The sequence below is a fragment of the Monodelphis domestica genome, chromosome 1 (assembly GCF_027887165.1).
Source record: "Monodelphis domestica isolate mMonDom1 chromosome 1, mMonDom1.pri, whole genome shotgun sequence".
Classification (NCBI taxonomy): Eukaryota; Metazoa; Chordata; class Mammalia; order Didelphimorphia; family Didelphidae; genus Monodelphis; species Monodelphis domestica.
The window spans coordinates 81,065,335-81,085,170 of NC_077227.1; the positions used below are offsets into that span (position 1 = coordinate 81,065,335).

At 34.4% G+C, this 19,836-nt stretch overlaps 1 protein-coding gene across 7 annotated transcripts in view; it reads right to left on the bottom strand.

The window, feature by feature from the left end:
• LOC100023204 (cytochrome P450 2C18-like) overlaps window positions 1-18,765 on the bottom strand; it is a 48,843-nt gene extending 30,078 nt beyond the window's left edge. For 3 of the 7 annotated variants that reach the window (XM_001374781.4, XM_007478773.3, XM_007478774.3), the window contains exons 1-2: window positions 18,612-18,764; window positions 9,814-10,042 (exon numbers count right to left, since the gene is read on the bottom strand). In XM_001374781.4, coding sequence (XP_001374818.1) covers window positions 9,814-9,993 — 180 coding nt within the window. In that variant the 5' untranslated portion in view covers window positions 9,994-10,042; window positions 18,612-18,764. Of the gene's footprint in view, window positions 1-9,813; window positions 10,043-16,262; window positions 16,280-18,611 lie in introns of those variants that run through there. The other 4 variants (XM_056802225.1, XM_007478772.3, XM_056802219.1 and 1 more) reach the window with 4 other exon arrangements.
• Between the last annotated feature and the right edge of the window lie 1,071 nt (window positions 18,766-19,836).

A 19,836-nucleotide genomic window follows, 5' to 3' on the forward strand; every position in this document is an offset into this window, starting at 1 on the left:
GATTTAGAATATTTTCCCAAGGTTACAAGACTCATATTCTTTCCCTCCCCTCCCCCACCCCTTCCCAATTCTGACACACAATTCCACTGGGTTTAACATGTGTCATTGATCAAGACCCATTTCCATATTATTAATATTTGCACTAGGGCAATTGTTTAGAGTCTACTTTCGCAGTCTTAATAACCCCATCAACCAATGCGATCAAGCAGTTGTTTTTCTTCTGTGTTTCTTTTCCCACAGTTCTTCCTCTTGATGTGGATAGCGTTCTTTTTCATATGTGAAATAGTTCTGAATAGTTCTGGATCATTGCATTGCTACTAGTAGAGAAGTTCATTGCATTTGGTTTTACCACAGTGTGTCAGTCTCTGTGTATGTACAATGTTCTCCTGGTTCTTATCCTTCCACTCTATATTAATTCCTGGAGGTTGTTCCAGTTCACATGGAATTCCTCCAGTTCATTATTCCTTTGAGCACAATAGTATTCCATCACCAGTGTATACCACAATTTGTTCAGCCATTCACCAATGGGAGGGCATCTCCCATTTTCCAATTTTTTGCCACCACAAACAAAATGGAATTTCTCTTTCTAACTCTTGCTGCTGAGTTTTGTTGGAAATATGTATAAATGCTGATGATTTATGTGGATTTATTTTGTATCCTGCAACTTTACAAAATTTACTAATTATTTCCACTAGTTTTAGGTTGATTTTCTCAGGTCCTCTAAGTATATCATCATATCATCTGAAAAGAGTGATAGTTTAGTTTCCTCATTGTCTACTTTAATCCCTTTGATTTCTTTTTTCTTCTCTAATTGCTACTGATAGCATTTCTAGTACAATATTAAATAATAGTCGTGGTAATGAATATCCTAGCTTCACTCCTGATCCTATTGGGAAGGTTCCTAACACCCCAATTGCAGGTGATATTTACTGATTGTTTTAATATATACCATTTATTATCTTGAGCAAGGCCCTTCTATTCCTATATTTTCTAGTGTTTTCAATAGGAATGGGTGTTGCATTTTGTCAAAGGCTTTTTCTGCATCTATTGAGATAATCATGTTGTTTCTGTTAGTTTGGTTATTGATATATCCAATTATGTTTTTCTAATGTTAAACCATCCTTGCATTCCTGGTATAATTCCCACCTGGACAAAGTGAACAATCCTTGTGATGACTTTCTCTAGTCTCTTTACTAGTATTTCATTTAAGTTTGTTTGTTTGTTTGTTTTGCAGGTATATTCATTAAGGATATCCATCTGCAGTTTTGTTTCTCTGTTCTTGGTCTCCCTGGCTTGGGAATCAGTACCATATTTGTGTCATAAAAGGAAATTGGTAATACTCCTTCTTTGCTTACTTTGTTGTAAGATAATATGCATATAAAACCCAAACCCCAAAATAAAAACCCAAATAAGTTAAAGTGAAAATTTGTGAGTTTTATCTGCATTCCAAATGCAACGGTTCTTTCTCTAAGGGTAGATAGCATTCTTTGTCAAAAGTCCTTCTGAATTGTTCTGGATGGTTGTGTTGCTGAGAATAACCAAGTCTTTCACAATTGATCATACCACAATATTGCTGTTACTGTATATATTGTTCTTCTGTTCTGCTCATTTCACTCTGCATCAGTTCATGGAGGTCTTTCCAGTTCTTTCTGAAATCATGCAGCTCATTGTTTCTTGGAGCACAATAGTATTCCATCATCACCATATACCACAATTTGTTCAGCCATAACCCAACTAATGGATATTCCCTTGATTTCTAGTTCTTTGCCACAACAAAAAAAGCAGCTATAAATATTTTTGTACAAATAGGTCATTCCTTACAACTTCTTTCTCTTTGGAATACAGACATAATATTGGTATTACTGACTCAAAGAGTATGTACTGTTTTATAGCCCTTTGGGCATAGCTCCAAATTGCCCTCCAGAATGGTTGGATCAGTTTATAACTCAACCAATAATGCATTAAAGTCCCAATTTTGTCACATCCCCTGCAACATTTATCATTTTTATTTACTGCCGTATTGGCCAATCTGCTTGGTGTGAGGTGGTACCTCAGAGTTGTTTTGACATGCATTTCTCTAATCAAGAGCGAGTTCAAATATTTTTATGTAATTATTGATAGCTTTGATTTCTTTATATGAAAACTGCTTGTTCAGATCCTTTGACCATTTATCAATTGAGGAATAATTTGTATTCTTATTTGACTTCATTCTCTACATATTTCAGAAATGAGACCTTTATCAGAGAAATTTGTTATAAAAATTTCCCCAGTTTGTTGTTTCCCTTCTGATCTTGGTTTTATTGATTTTGTTTATACAAAACTTTTTCAATTTAATGTAGTCAAAATTATTTATTTTACATCTTGTAAGTTCTCTATCTCTTGTCGCTCATAATTTCTTCCTTTCTCCATAGATCTGACAGGTAAACTATTCTTTCTTCCCCTAATTTAGTTGTAGTATCACCCTTTGTGTCTAAATTATATACCCATTTTAACCTTATCTTGGTATTTATGTATGAGATATTGGTGTATGCCTATTTTCTTTCATACTATCTCTAGTTTTCCCAGCAGTTTTTTTTTTCAAAAAGTTAGTTCTTATCATAAAAGCTGGGTTCTTTGGGTTCATCAAATTCTAAATTGCTAGGGTCATTTACACCTAATATATTCAATTCTATCATTCTATTTCTTAACCAGTATAAGATTATTTTGATTACTATTACTTGTGGTACAATTGGAGATCTGGTATTTCTAGATCATTGTCCACATTTTTTTTCATTAATTTTCCTGATGTTCTTGATCTTTTGTCCTTCCAGATGAATTTTTTTATTATTTTTTCTAGTTCTATAATTTTTTTTTTGTAGTTTGGTATGGCATTAAATAAGTAAATCAATTTAGGTAGAATTGTCATTTTTATTAAATTATTTAGGTTTATCCATGAGCATTAATATTTTTTCCAATTGTCTTGATCTCATTTTATTTTTTAGATAAGTGTTTTGTAATTGTGTTTATAGAATTCTTGTGTTTGTCTTGGCAAGTAGATTCTCATGTATTTTATATTGCTTAGAGTTATTTTAAATAGAATTTCTCCTTGTATCTCTTCCTGCTGAACTTTGTTGGTAATATAAATAAATTTTGATGATTTATATGGGTTTGTTTTGTATCTTACAACTTTTCTAAAGTTATTAATTATTTAAACTAATTTTTTAGTTGATTCTCTCAGGTTCTATATAAGTATACCATAATATCATCTGCAAAGATTAATAGTTTAGTTTCCTCATTATCTACTTTAACTCCTTCAATTTCTTTTTCATCTCATTGCTAAAATTAGCATTTCTAGTACAATATTAAGTAACAGTGGTGATAATGGGCTCCTTGCTTCATCCCTGATCTTATTGAGAGTGTTTCTAATTTATCCCCATTGTAGATGATATGTACTACTTGCCCTTTTAAGGAAAGGTTCATTTATTCCTATGTTTTCTGGTGTTTTTAATAGGAATGGGTTTAGCATTTTGTCAAAAGTTTTTTTCTGGATCTATTGAGATAATCATGTGATTTCTGGCAGTTTTGTTATTGATACAGTCAATTATGCTAATAATTTTTCTCAGATTAAAATAGCCTTGAATTCCTGATATAAATTCCATGTGGTCACAGTGAATGATCGTTAGTATATATTGCTATAATTTTTTACAACCATTTTATTTAAGATTTTTGCAACTATTAACTAAGGAAATTTTCTTAAATTTCATTTCTCTGTTTTTGGTCTTCCTGGCTTACGCATCATTTTGTGTCATAAAAAACTTTGATAGGACTCTTTATTTGCCTATTTTGCCAAATAGTTTATATGTTATTGGGACTAATGGTTCTTTAAATGATTGATAGAATTCACTCATGAATCCATCTCGCCTTGGGGAATTTTTCTTGGGGAGTCCTTTAATGACTTATTCAACTTCTTTTTCTGAGATGGGATTATTTAAGTGTTCTATTTCCTCTTTTATTAATATGGACAATTTATATTTTTGTAAATATTCTTCCATTTCACCTACATTGTCAGACTTATTGTCATGTAATTGGACAAAGTAGCTCCTAATGAATACTATATTTTCCTCTTCATTGGTGAATTCACCCTTTTCATTTTTAATACACATAATTGGATTTTTCTTTCCTTTTTTAAATTTACTTAACCAAATATATCTATTTTATTTGCTTTATTTCATAGCACTAACTCCAAATCTTATTTATTACTTCAGAAGTTCTCTTACTTTCAATTTTATTAATTTCCTTAGGATTTCTAAGTTAGTCTTTAATTGGGGATTTTGAATTTGTCCTTTTCCCTAGTTTATTTGGTTTCATGCACAATCCATGGATCTGCTTTTTCTCTTTTTATTGACATAAGGGTTCAGAGATATAAATTGTCTCCTAAGTACTATTTTGACTGGATCACATAAATTTTTATATGTTGTCTTCGCATTGTCATTTTCTTTAATGAAATTATTAATTGTTCTATAATTTGTTCTTTGGTCCACTCCTTTTAAAATTTAGATTTTTTAATCTCCAATTAACTTTTAACTTATCTTTCCATGGACTCTTATTGATTATCATTTTATTGCATTATGATCTGAAAAGCATGCATTTATCATTTCTCCTTTTTTGTATTTGGTGATGAAGTCTTTATGCCCTCGTACATGGTCAATTTCTGTGTACATAATACATACTGCTGAAAAAAATTATTTCCAGAGATCTATTAAATCTAAATTTTCTAGTTTCTTTTCTTTCCTGAATATCATATTCCAAGGCTGCCATTTTTAAATCAAGAAGCTGCTAAGTCCTGTGTAATCCTCACTTTGGTTCCATTATATTTTAATTTTTTCTTTTTGTCAAAATGCAGTATTTTCTCCTGGGAGCTCTTAAATTCAGCTATAATATTTCTGGGAGTTGTCATTTGAGAATTTATTTCACGGGGTGGTTAGTGGATTTTTTCAATTTCCATTTTGCCCTCTTGTTCAAGAATATCAGGGCACTTTCTTTGATGATTTCTTGTAATAAAAGGTCTAGGATTATTTTTTATCGTGACATGACTTTTAGGTAGTTCAATAATTCTTGGATTGTCTCTCCTTGATCTATTTCCCTGGTCAGTTGTTTATTTTTTTTTAAATGAGATATTTAATATTTAATTTTTTCATTATATTGATTTTGTTTTATTGTTTCTTCATGTTCCATGAAGTCATTGGCTTCTATTTGCCCAATTCTAATTTTTAAGCTATTATTTTCCTTTTTATGGAACTATTATGGTAGTTTATTCACATAGGAAAATATTCTTGTGGTTGATAATTGTCAGGGTCTCCTAATACTTATCAATATTTTTATAAATCTATGAAAATTGTTAAATTATTTTAGAACTTGCACTCTTTCTTATAAATATGTACATTTTGAATTGTCAGTAAATTAGTTTGGATAACTTAAAAATATATATTATTTTCCTCCATGAGCTTTTGAATCTCCTTTAGCATTTGAACAATTCTACTTTTTAAAAAACTCTTTTCTTCATTGGAATTTTGTGTCTCTTTTTCCATTTAGCCAATTCTGCTCTTTAACTTTTTTTTTCTTTTTTGCATTACTTTCATTTCTCTTCCCCTTTTTTCTTTTTTCTTTTATTTGATTTTTTAATTCCTTTTTGGGCTATTCCAAAGACTGAAACAAATTCCCCTTTTTCTTTGAAGTTTTGTGTGCAACTGCTTTGATCTCACTGTCCTCTCCTGAGTATGCGCCTTGCTTTTCTTTGCCACCATAATAGTTTTCTATGGTGAGGTAATTTTGTTTATTTGTTTTTGCTGTTTGCTCATTTTCCCAGACTCTTTTTTTTTATTTTACTTTTATCTTAAAGGTAGGCTCTGTTCTCCAGATAGAAAGGGCACTTTCCTAAACTTCAGTTTTTCCTTGCAACTACACTCAACTCTAATTCTGGATTTCTGAAAGTTTCAGTTCTTCTAAGGTGGTATGATGGCTTGTTGTCTGGGAGCTCCAAAAACCACCTTCCATTGCTGATTCAGTCTCCTCTTGGGACTACTAGTGGTTTACAGGGCTCAGAGCAATGTGAGCTACCTTGCAATGGGGCTCTGGGCCTCACCTCAAACCTGGGCAGTGGCTCTGGGTCTCATGCTTGGATTACACAGAACAGGTGCACTATGAACTATCTTGCTCTTGGGCTTGGGGCCTCAGTTCAGGCTTGAGCAAGGCTCTGGGCCTCCCATCGTTATAGTACCAGTCAGTCATAGACTGCCTTGTGCTGCTGTTGCTCTGGGGTTTGGGTATTCACTGCAGGCTTGGGAAGAGACTTACAGCCTCACTCTGGGCTAACACCAGCTATAGGCACTGTGGATTTCCCTGCGATGCCACCCCAGTGAAACAGACCCTCTCTTCTTAAAATTTGTTTTCTCCAGGAGAGTTGCTCCACTCTATGCCCTTATTGGTTCTGTAACTCTAGTATTCATTTTGAGGTGTTATTTTAAGATTAGTTTAAGAGGATTCTCAGAGTGGTTCCATTTTTCCCTACTTCTATCCTGCCATCTTGGTTCCATTCCCCACCCTGTTTCTTATTATTTATTTTTCTTTCCTTTTTTGGATCTCCCAGGGGTTTATTTTAGGCTTTATATATATCCTTTCACTTTTTCCTTTGAGGCTGAGATATTTTCTAGTGTCAGGTTTTTTCTCTGTCTTTTGCTCATGTTGGGATTATTTTTCCCCTTCATTTTTGTCTATATGCTGAAGTTTTTCCCCATTCTTGGGGTGGAGTGTTGTCTTACTATTACACTGTGCCTGAGATTGACTCAGCTTTCTTGGTCTCAAATTAAGCACTCTTTAGAGGCAACCTGGTTGTGGAGATTTATAGCTTTTGGATTCCACTGGTTAGAATTGGGTTCTGCCCAGGCCTATGAAGGTTGGTCCTTATTTATCTGAGTTCAACCCATTGCTGTCTGTGCTGGTTCACAATCTGTTTGTTCTGGATTTTGCAGAGGTGTTTTCCTCCCACTGCTACTTGTTCTGTATTGCATTGGTTTCTACTCTTACCCTGCTGAGTCTAAACCAAGCCAACTGTTCTCTTTTTCCTGAGATTTGTTCAGCACTCCTACCTTGTACCCCAGACTTTTGCTATGTCTTGATACTATTCTGGGTCAGAACACTAATTTACCCCTTCTTCTATTGATTCAATCAGTCCAGTATTCATTTTGAGTTCTTTTTGTTCTTCTGTGGTCATTTGAAGGATGGTTAGTGGGTGCTAAGTGTTTCTTATTTAAGTATCTTGGCCTGATCTGCCATTGCTACTGCAGTAGTCCCTTGCCACTGCCATTGCTGCTACAATGACTGCCACTGATGATGAATTGCCCATATTTCTAAAAACTTCATTTTGCAAAATTATAAAAAATGACTATGGCTCAGAAGAAGAAATATAAAAAGATATTCCTGCCCCAACACTTTGTAGAGTTTGGAGGTCCGCAAGTGTGGCACATTGCACAGGTATTCAGAATTTTTTGATTATTGATAAGATTGGGAAATTTTTCCTCTTTTTTCATTATTTGCATTTAAACATACTATTTTTATATGGAATGACTCTCTGGAATAGGGAGAGGGAGATATACTGGAGAGATTATTATTATCTTTTTAAAAAGAAAACTTATTTGAAAATACGAAAGGAAATAGTTATCTAGGAAAACAATCTTTGCAGCAACTTCTCAGATAAAGAACTGCAATTCAAGATCTATGGAACTGATTCAAATACTTAATGACAAGAGCCACAATATTGGAATGTAAGTGGGCAGTTCTTAAAATAAAAAATTCAAGCTCTCTACAAGTATAAGAAAAAAATTCTCAAAATCACTAAATATTAGAGAAATACAAAATGAAACTATTCTGAGGTTCTCCTTTATACCCAGCAGAATGGTCATGATTAATGATTAAAATTTTAAAATAGAATATATTTTATATATTCTAGAATATAGAAAATAGATAGAAATGTGGATAAATAGAAAATGAACATTGTTGGATAAGCTATAGGACAGACAGGAAAGTACCTTGCTTGAGCTGTGTCTAAAAAGAACTTGGAATTATACTCAAAAAGTCACTAAATAGTACATACACACTAGTAGGCATGTGCTCCCAAAGAGATGAAAACAGAAGGAAAGAACTCATATGTAAAAAAATAATTATAGCAGTACTTTGGGATATAACAAAGAACTAGAAACTGGGAGTGAAAGGGAGTGGGAGAAACACAGGAATATACATCAACTGAGGGAGATTTTAGCAGATTTTACTATGTAAATTAATTAAATATTATTTTGCCATAATACATTACAAAAGGAATAGATTCAGAAAAAGCTAATAAGATTTTTATGAACCAATACAGAATAAAATGCATCTTTGAATACACTTTGTACATGGAAATGTCCGTGTATAACAGGATATTTGGAGGGGTCAGATTAATTCTGTAGTAGAAAGGAAGTAATTTTAAATTTTGGTGAGGACCCTGGGTTTCATAGTTCTAGAGGACTAAAGATCTGCAAAATTTCTAGAGTTGGGTTAGTCTCTGTCACAGAAGGAAATCTTGAATTTCTATACTTGAGAATTTCCTAACCCAGGATTTCTTTTTACCATTGAGATTATAGCGTTTGTCCCTATTCCTATGAGGGATATAAAGCACAAAAGACTGATACACTTAAAAATGTAGATGGCAGGGTGGAGGGGAATATTCTTAAGTAGGTCTAGACTCTACCAGGGCAGTTAGCATCTTTTTTCTAGGTAGACAAAAACTGCAATGACCCACCTAATAATTGGTGAATATTTCCCTTGATAAGAGTCCAAGGCATCTAATGAATTCCCTTTTCCCCTTTCTCTCTCCATTTCTATTCAAAAGAACAGATATTTAAACCATAAGTTTATTGTTTCTTTTAAACTGCTTATTTATTATTTTCAAGACACTTTAAAGATAGTTGTCTCTAGATAAGCATAGGATTGGCCTTAATTGCTTTTGAGTTATACCTATACAAGTAAAAAATAGGGGTGGAGTGATAGGGGATAAACATCAATAGAATAATTGAAATGGGTTCCCATATCAGTCAGAGAAGTATGGATCAAGTAAGTAGCCAAACCAAGCAGTCAAATTTGGATTGTCATCTAGGGACTCTGAGCAGTGATGACTTATATTTAAAACCAATTTTCTTAAGTTTACTAAAATATTAGAGAAAACATGCCCTTGGACCAAAAAATCATTGCTCTTAGATTAAAAACTATGACCTCATTTCTTATTATAAGTGCCTTGAGCAAAAATTTCCAGGTTTCAGTTGAGAGAAAAGTAGGGTATGTTAGATGGTAACAAAAGAGAAAATTAAAGACTGAACTGACCCATTTGAAGGACACTGACATGGTCTAGGAAGAAATAGCACCATGCTTCTGTTTCTCTTGGAAGGAAAAATAAAAGAGGAGTAAATATCCAAATATTCAACATTTCTGCAGAGCAACAATGGCTGTTTATACGTATATTGATTTTTTCAAGTTCATAATAAAAAAGATTAAAATCCCTTTTTAAAAAAAAGATTTGTTTTATCTAGCCTCCCATACATCTAATTTTTGTACCCTGCTTCCACTGAGGTAATGGACCATGGTGGCTACAACTGAAACAAAATATTGATTCAATAATTTATATAATGCTCCCTTTCTCTAATATGCTGTATTCATTAAGATAATTTCCTTAAAGATGGCCTCTAAAAATACAATGCCATTAAGAGCCAGAAATGAAACCAATAGGACAGAGTAATGCCTACTCACCATGCATAAAGATTTGGGGATATTCTTAGTATCCAACTGCAATATATTACCAATAATTGGAAGAGGGCCAGGGCCAGGTGGGAGCTTTCCTTTTCCACACCTCTTCCTCAATGCTGAAATAAGAAGCAGACACAAGGTACAGCACACTAGGCCAAAAGCAGTCACCATAGATGAATCCATTGAGTTTCTTCCTTGCTAGTGTTATTATGGAAGGGTGAAAGTCCAATACCTATAAGAATTGAAAACAAGAAACTAATCAGTTAATAACGCCACCTCTTTCCTGACTATATATGGTTTTGCTTCCAAAGAACTCTAACCTGAAGATAAAGATTCAAAGATTAGGCTCATTCCCTAGTAGATAAATGGTTAATGGATATCAACAGGCAATTTTCAAAGGAAGAAATAAAAACTAATTTTAATCCTTTAGAAAAAATGTTGAATCAGTCATGAATATAGGAATGTAAATAAAAGTAACTCGGAGGACTCACTTCCTAAACATCAGATTAGCAATGCTGACAAGAACAGAAAATGACAAATGGTGGAGGAGCTTCTGGAAAGCAGGCACATAGATGCACTGGTGGTGGAGCTGTGAAATAGTCCTACCAATCTAGATAGCAATTTGGAGCTGTGCCCCTAAAGGCACTAAATTATGCATAGCCTTTAACCCAACTATAAAGAACTAGATTTATATCCCAAAAATGTAAAAAAAAAAAAAGTTGAGAAAGTATATATATACAAAAGCATTTATAGCACTTCTTGGCAAAGAATAGGAAATTAAGAGGATAACTATCAATTACTCAATGGTTAAACAAATAATGGTATATCGATATAATAGAATATTATTGTGTCTTAATAAATGAAGAAAGGAGTGATTTTAGGAAGCCTTATAAGAACTAATGCAGAATGAGGTGAATAGATGCAGAGAACTAATAATACAACTTATTTAAAGACAAACCACTTTGAAAGCCTTAAGACCTAAGTTGGAAAAGGTGACCTAAGTCTTTAATTAGTGCTGCCACTAACTAAGGCTAAGGTGGTGTTTTAAGATTGCCCCTCCAAATTGTGAATTGATCCAACCATTCTGGAAGGAAATTTGGAATTATGTCCAAACAGCTTTAAAAGAATGCATGCTCTTTGATCTAGCAATACCACTACTAGGTTTGTATTCTAAAGAGAAAAAAATGGGAAAGGATCTATTTGCACAAAAAAAATTATAGCTGTGATTTTTGTGGTGTCAAAAAATTGGAAAATGAGGGGATGTCCCTCAACTGGGGAATAGCTGAACAAATTGTGACATATGGTGGTAATGGAATACTATTGTGCTAATATGAAATGTTGAATTAAGTTATTTCTATAAGAACTGGAAGGACCTACAAAATTAATACCAAGTGAAATGAGCAGAACCAGGAGAGCATTATACACAGTAACTGAAATATTGTGGGACAATCAAATGTAATAGACTGTACTACTAATAACAATCCTTTGATCAAGGACAATTCTGAAAGATTTATAAGAATGCTATCCACATGAAGAGAAAAACTGTGGGAGTAGAAATGTAGAAGAAAAACATGATTTATCACTTCTTTATATGGTTATATAATTTTGATTTTGGTTTTAATAGATTATTCTATTACAAAAATGAATAATATGGAAATAGATTTTGAATGATAATACATGTATAACCCAGTGAAATTGCTTGGCAACTCTGGGAGTGGAGAGGGGGGAGGGAAGAAGGGAAGGAGACAATATAAATCATTTAACCATTTAAAAAATAAAATTATATCAAAGTAAAAACAAAAAAGAAAATAAAAAATAAAAAATATGCTATTTCCAAGTCCTGGTCAGGCTAATGGAATTAATGAAGGTGTAATGAGGATCCTGCATATAAATACATATACATATATATATACTGTTATATGATAGTAATACATAAATAGTATATAAATATTGATTCATTCGGTAGTGCAAGTGGGCAAATGTCCTATGACTCGCAAAGCAAAAAAACAAAACAAAACACATTTTTGAGACAATGGAGTATGTTAACATTATTCCATAAGAGGAGGGGTGAGGTAAAAGGGACAGGCCTCAAAAGACCCTAGTGAGCTCTGAGACCTTTGCCAAAGTTGTGTCACTTCATTAGATCTCTGTTTCCTCCAACATCATCTATAAAATGAGGGGAATGGGCTAGTTGCATGATTTCTAAAGTCCCTTCCTTATTGACATCAAGAAGCTAGTCATGGAATAAACAGTATATATTTTAAACCACCAGCAAGCATCATCTGCAATTGGGATAAATTAGAAGTCATCCAATAATATCAGGAGTGAAGCAAGGATGCACATTATCACCTCTATTGTTTAACATTGTACTAGAAACACTAGCAGTAGCAATTAGAGAAGAAAAAAGAAATTAAAGGTATTAAAATAGCCAATGAGGAGACTAAATTATCACTCTTTGAAGATATAAGAATCCTACAGAATCAACTGAAAAGCTAGTGGAAATAATCAACAACTTTAGCAAAGTTGCAGGATACAAAATAAATCCACATAAGTCATCAGCATTTCTATATATTTCCAACACATCTAAGCAGCAAGAATTAGAAAGAGAAATTCCATTTAAAACCACCCTAAATAATATAAAATATTTTGGATTCTATTTGCCAAGACAAACATAGGAACTATATGAAAACAACTACAAAACACTTTCCACACAATTAAAACTAGATCTAAACAATTGGAAAAAACATTAATTGCTCGTGGGTAGGACTAGCTAACATAATAAAAATGACAATCCTACCCAAATTAAATTACTTTATTTAGTGCCATACCTATCAAACTACTAAGAAAAAAAATTTTTTACTGAATTAGAAAAAATTATAACAAAGTTCATATGGTAAAGCAAAATATCAAGAATATCAAGGGAAATAATGAAAAGAAATGTGAAGGATGGGGGCCTAGCAGTACCAGATCTTAAATTGTACTATAAAGCAACATTATGGTACTGGATAAGAGACAGAAGGGAGGATCAGTAGAATAGATTGAGGGTAAATGATCTCAGCAAAATAGTGCACAATAAATACAAAGAGCCCAGCTTTGGGGACAAAACTCAACTATTTGACAAAAAACTGCTGGGAAAATTGGAAAACGATATGGGAGAGATTAGGTTTAGATCAATATCTCAAACCCTGCACCAAGATAAATTAAGAATGGGTGAACGACTTAAATATAAAGAAGGAAACTACAAGTAAATTAGGTGAACATAGAATGGTTTACCTGTCAGATCTATGGAAAAGGAAAGATTTTAAGACTAAGCAAGAGACAGAGAATATTACAAAATGTAAAATGAATATTTTTTATTACATTAAATTAAAAAGATGTTGTACAAAAAAACCCAATACAACAACAAATTGGTGGAAAATCTTCATAACAAAAACCTCTGACAAAGGTCTAATTACTCAAATTTTTAAGGAGCTAAATCAATTGTACAAAAAATCAAGCCATTCCCCAATTGATAAATGGGCAAAGGACATGAATAGGCAGTTTTCAGATAAAGAAATCAAATAAGCACATGAAAAAAATGTTCTGAATCTCTTATAATCAGAGAAATGCAAATCAAAACAACTCTGAGTTACCACCTCACATCAAACAGATTGACTAATATGACAGCAAAGGAAAGTAACAAATGTTAGAGGGGATTTGGCAAAATTTGGACATTAATGCATTGCTGGTGAAGCTGTGAATTGATCCAGCCCCTTCTGGATGGCAATTTGGAACTATGCCCAAAGGGCACTAAAAGACTATCTGCCCTTTGATCCAGCCATAGCACTGCTAGGTTTATACCCCAAAGAGATAATAAGGAAAAAGACTTGTTCAAAAATATTTATAGCCATGCTCTTTGTGCTGGCAAAAAATTAGAAAATAAGGGGATGCCCTTCAATTTGGGAATAGCTGAATAACTGTGGTATCTGTTGGTAATGGAATACTGTTGTGCTAAAAGGAATAATGAAAGGAAGGAATTCCATGTGAACTGAAACAATCTCCAGGAATTGATGCAGAGTGAAAGCAGAACCAGGAGAACATTGTACACAGAGACTAATACACTGTGGCACAATCAAATGTAATGAACTTCTCTACTAGCAGCAATGCAATGATCCAGGACAATTCTGAGAGACTTATGAGGAAAAAATGCTATCCACATCCAGAGAAAGAACTGTGGGAATAAAAACACAGAAGAAAAACAACTGCTCAATGATGTGGTTAGATGGGGGTAAGATTGGGGATATAGACTCTAAATGATAACCCTATTACAAATATTAATAATATGGAAATAGGTCTTGATCAATGACACATGTAAAACCCAGTAGAATTGCTTTTGGCTACAAGAGGGGGTTGGGAAGAGAGGAGGAAAAGAACATGAGTCATATAACCATGGGGAAATATTCAAAATTAATTAAATAAATAAACTTTTAAAAATAATAAAAGAAGCTAGTCGTGAATTAGGGGAACACAATAGCTTGACTGGTAACAATTTTCATAAAATGATTTTATATAAAGATGTTCTCTTATCATCTCAAGACATGAGGCAATCATTTTTCAATGCTTTTTGGAAAGAACAATTCTTTTCCCTCTCTTAAATGATCCAGGAGCATAGCAGAGCTAAGATGTTGGCAAAGTAGCAGGAGCTTTCTGAATCTCCTTCCAACTGATCATTACAAAGCATCACAAAAAGACAGAAATCAAAAACAGATGAGTAGAAGAGACAGAAAGGAGGATCAGTGGAATAGACTTGGGATAAGTGACCTCAGCAAGACAGTCTATGATAAACCCAAAGATCCCAGTTTTGGGGACAAAAATCCACTATTTGATAAAAACTGCTGGGAAAATTGGAAGACAGTATGGGAGTTAATTGGGTTTGTATCAACATGTCACACCCTACACCAAAATAAACTCAGAATGGGTGAATGATTGGAATATAAAGAAGGAAACTATAAGTAAATTAGGTGAACACAGAATAGTATACTTGTCAGATCTTTAGGAAAGGAAAGATTTTAAGACCAAGCAAGAGTTAGAAAAAAATTACAAAATGTAAAATAAATAATTTTGATTACATTAAATTAAAAGGGTTTTGTACTAATAAAACCAATGCAACCAAAATTAGAAGGGAATAAACAAATTGGGGGGAAATCTTCATAACAAAAACTTCTGACAAAGGTCTAATTACTCAAATTTATAAAGAGCTAAATCAATTGTACAAAAAATCAAGCCATTCTCCAATTGATAAATGGGCAAGGGACATGAACAGGCAGTTTTCAACCAAAGAAATCAAAACTATTAATAAGCACATGAAAAAGTGCTCTAAATCTCTTGTAATCAGAGAGATGCAAATCAAAACAACTCTGAGGTTATCACCTCACACCTAGCAGATTGGCTAACATCTCAGCAAAGGAAAGTAACAAATGTTGGAGGGGATTTGGCAAAATTGGGACATTAATGAATTGCTGCTTGAGTTGCAAATTGTTCCAAACATTCTGGAGGGTAATTTGGAACGATGCCCAAAGGGAACTAAAAGACTATCTGCCCTTTGATCCAGCCATAGCACTGCTGGGTTTATACCCCAAAGAAATAATAAGGTAAAAGACTCGTACACGAATATTCATAGCTGCGCTTTGTGGTAGCAAAAAATTGGAAAATGAGGGGATGCCCTCCAATAGGGGAATGGCTGAACAAATTGTGGTATATGTTCGTGATGGAATATTATTGTGTTCAAAGGGATAATGAACTAGAGGAAGTGTGAACTGAACAACCTCCAGGAATTGATGCAAAGTGAGAGGAGCAGAACCATAACATTATATACAGCGATTGATACACTGTGGTATAATTGAATGTAATGAACTTCTCCATTAGTAGCAATGCAGTGATCCAGAACAATTCGGAGGGATTTATGAGAAAGAACATTATCCAAATTCAGAGGAAAAACTGTGGGAGTAGAAACACCAAAGAAAAACAACTGCTTGATTACATGGGTCAATGGGGGTGTGATTGGGAATGTACTCAAAATGATCACCCTAGTGCAAACATCAATAACATGGAAAATGGGTTTTGATCAAGGACACATGTAAAACTCAGTGGAATTGTGCATCAGCTACAGGAAGGGGTGGGGGCAGGGAAGGGAAAGAATATGATTCTTGTAGCCAAGAAAAAATGTTCTAAATTGACAAATTAAATAAAATTTTCAAAAAAAAAAACAGATGAGTGAAGGGGCTCTCCCACTGGATGCAGCCTTAAAGGTAGGCAGTATTTGGGGATTTCCATGCTATAAAGAGGCAAAATTGCACTTAATAAAGCACAAGCTGATCACCACTCCCCCACACCACCTACCACACCAGAGTCAAAGCCAGAGCCAGGGCAATCTCTAAATTCTCAGGGACTGGCTATGGGAACCACAGACTTACCCTTGAGGGCAGTTGAAGGCTTTTTCAGTGAGGCCTGGGACCTGTTATATGTGGGTTAAAAGAAGGGATCAAACTAGTTATATATATAAAAATAAAAAGTTTAATTAGCTAAAGAGAGAAGAGAAGGGGATCAGGGAATAACTTACTTTTAACCCACAACAGATATTTAAAACCCTAAAACTTTCTATAATTATTCTAAACTAACTCATTTGAGTATTAAATAAAGTTAGGGAGGGATTGGTAGGGACAAGGACAAAAGGGCCCAAAGAATGGCACAACACAACAGTCCTTTTTGATTCAAATAGCAGTACCAGTGAGATGTCACCAACAATTGCTGAAATCCACTTCTCTGAAGCAGCAGCAATAGGAACAGGAAGAAATGTCAAGAAAGCCAAAGAAGAGGAATCCACTGAATCTCTGGGTCCATCCCAGAAATACCATACAGATACCCTCTGGACTCTCCTAACTTATAGAGAAAGCAGCCTCTCCCTCCTCCAGGATCCACCAACTGTTTCCAGCAACTACCTCTATGTTCAGTCCCAATTCCTGGGAGTTCTGAGTGGAATGTTGGTTTGCAGTATCTTTTGCATTCAGCTTGCCCTGATTAAATCCTTTACTATAGACCTGAGGCTAAAGAGTGAGGAGACTGGGCAGAAAGAAGGCTGGCTAGAGCTGAAGCAGCAGGGACAAAATGCTTTAAATCTTGCTACACAAAGAACATCACAGAGCTGCCTGCCCTGTTCACTCATGCTTTTGACTGGGAAAGGAAGATACTACCAAGGCAAATCCCTGCAAGACAGAAGCTAAGAAAGCAATGTCCACCAACATGCAGGGACCCCAATCCACTAATAGCAAAGGGAATAAGCAGCAGCAAAAAAAAAGCTTTTGACAAAGGATAATTTCTATGGAGAAAAAGAGCAAAATATAGAAGCAACAGTAGAGAGTAACAAACAAGAAAACACATCCAAACTTTCCAAGAAAAAAAACAAAACAGAAATTGGTCACAAGCTCTCAAGGAACTAAAAAAGGAGTTCAAGAACCAAATAAGGAAGACAGAAGAAAAATGGGAAGAAAAGTTGGAAAAAGCAATGAAAGTAATACTAAAAGAAAATAACAGCTTAAAAGCCAAAATAGCCCAAGTGGAAAAAGAGGCACAGAAATCAAATGAAGTAATAAGCAAATTAGAGATGAGAATTGAACCACTATAGGCCATGAAAAGCAGGATAGACCAAACTGGAAAGGAAAATCAAAAGATCATAGCTGAAAACCAGGCTTTAAAGACTAGAATTGGGCAAGTAGATGCGAATAATCTCATGAGACAGCAAGAATTAATAAAGCAAAATCAAAAGAATGAAAAATTAGAAGGAAACACAAAATATCTCATTGAAAAGACAAATGGCCTGGAAAACAGATCCAGGAGAGACAATTTGAGAATTATTGGTCTTCCTGGAAAAAAATAAAAGCCTTGACATCATATTAAAATAAATTATCCAAGAAGACTACTCTGATATTTTTGAACAAGAGGGCAAAATAGACATTGAAAGTATCCATAGATCACCCCCTACATTAAATCCTCAAAAGAAAGCACCCAGGAATGTAATAGCCAAATTCAAGAGCTTCCAGACTAAGGAGAAAATATTATAAGCAGTTAGAAATAGACAATTCAGATATCAAGGAACCCCAGTCAAGATTACCCAGGCAACCTCCACACTAAAGGACTACAAGGCTTGGAATATGATATTCAGGAGAGCAAGTGAATTGGGTCTACAACCTTGAATGATCCAGAGTCTCATCTGAATCTAGAAGAAGAGAGAATAGGGAGAAAGGAGTACATGTAGATAGATATGCTAAGGCAAGTAGAATTTGATGGAATGGGACTCCATGAGGAGCTCTGAATTTTGGGGTCAGGGTGGTGTAGTAGAGTTTTGAACTTGGAGTCATAAGTCATGGGTTTTAAGTTCTGGTGCTGATAGTCATTGCTCTTGTCTGGACCTGACTTTCCTCATCTGTAAAATGAGAATAGCAATATTTGCACCAGCTACCTTATAGATCCATCATGAGGAAAGTACTTTGTTGCTATAGCAATGTGTTATTATTGGACCTTAAAAATAGAAGGTATTTTAGATTGATATATTGCAGGAATCATACCCATGCCATCCATTGCAAACACCTAATTTTAACTGAGCCCTAGAGAAGTTAAATAATTTGCCTAATGCCACACAGATAACAAGTGGCAGAGCCACAATTTGAATCCTAACCCTTGACTTCAAACCTAATGATTTTTGACCATAGTATTTTGAATAGGGCAACTACCAAGGACCATTCTCACTGAAATAAATTAAAAGATACCTTATATGCATGAATCAACACACCTGCCTCCTGGTGCTGAACTCTGGTTCAGTGAGTCTTCATGGACTGATAACGTTTGGTAAACTGAACTAGATTACTGTGTGCTCAGATGGAAAACTCAATTCTCTCTTCACAATTTCTTTGGCTCTGCTCTGATTGATATCCCATTTATGGAACCCTGAGTTTCTCACCCCACCCCACCCCACATTTAAACCAATAGGATAGATTCACTCCTTTATGATTAACCTGTGGCCTCTCACAGTATTGAACTTTAACAGACCAGAAAATGACCTCACGGCCAAGGGAGAAAGAGCAGAATGAAAGGAAGGGGAAAAGCGTTAGCACAAATCACACATTAACTTACAAACTACATTCCATAACTCCTGTCTTCATCACTTCCTCAAAATTTCCCCCAAACAACTGCTAGAACACACATAAGAGACTGGAGAGTTGAAAATATTTAATTTAATTTGTTTAATTTAATACTTCAGGATAAAGGTGTTGAAAGAACTATTTACACTTGAAAAGATATTCCCTTAACTCCACTTAAGGAAATCTAAGCTACCACAAAGCTATAATAACCAAGATCTTTCTGAACATCTAGTAGAAAAATGATGACAAGGGTCACATCAAGCAAGAAAATACACATATATATAAAATGTGTCACAAATGCATTTCTCACCTATTAAGAACTAAATAAAGTATGGAGAGAACAACATAAAGAGCACAGTATTGGAGTCAGAACACATAGAGTCTATAATTAGCAAATGATGTGGTCTGAAGCAGGTCACACCACTTTTAAGGACCTCACTTCTTTATCATCTATAAAACTAAAAGGCTAAGACTAGATGATTTGTAAAACCTCTCTAGGATAAAATTTTGTAATCCTGAAATCAGCAAAGGAAAATTCTAGGTACTTATCAAAAATGGTCCCCAATAATATTAGAAGCCCAGGCACCATGTAAACTTTTCATTTCCTAGTCCCCCCGAAACCTAGTGACTCTCCCAAAGTTACACTTATTTTTCACATATTTGTAGGAGCTTAGATTTAGATCTGGATGAGGTCTCAGATGGACCATGTGGTCTAATTCTCTCATTTTACAAATAAAGAAACTAAACACCAAAGAGGTTGTGGCTTAATGAAGTTCACACAGATAAGTAGTAGAATGGAGATCTGAACACAGATCCTCTAACTTTAAATCCAAGTGTTCTTCCTAACGCACCA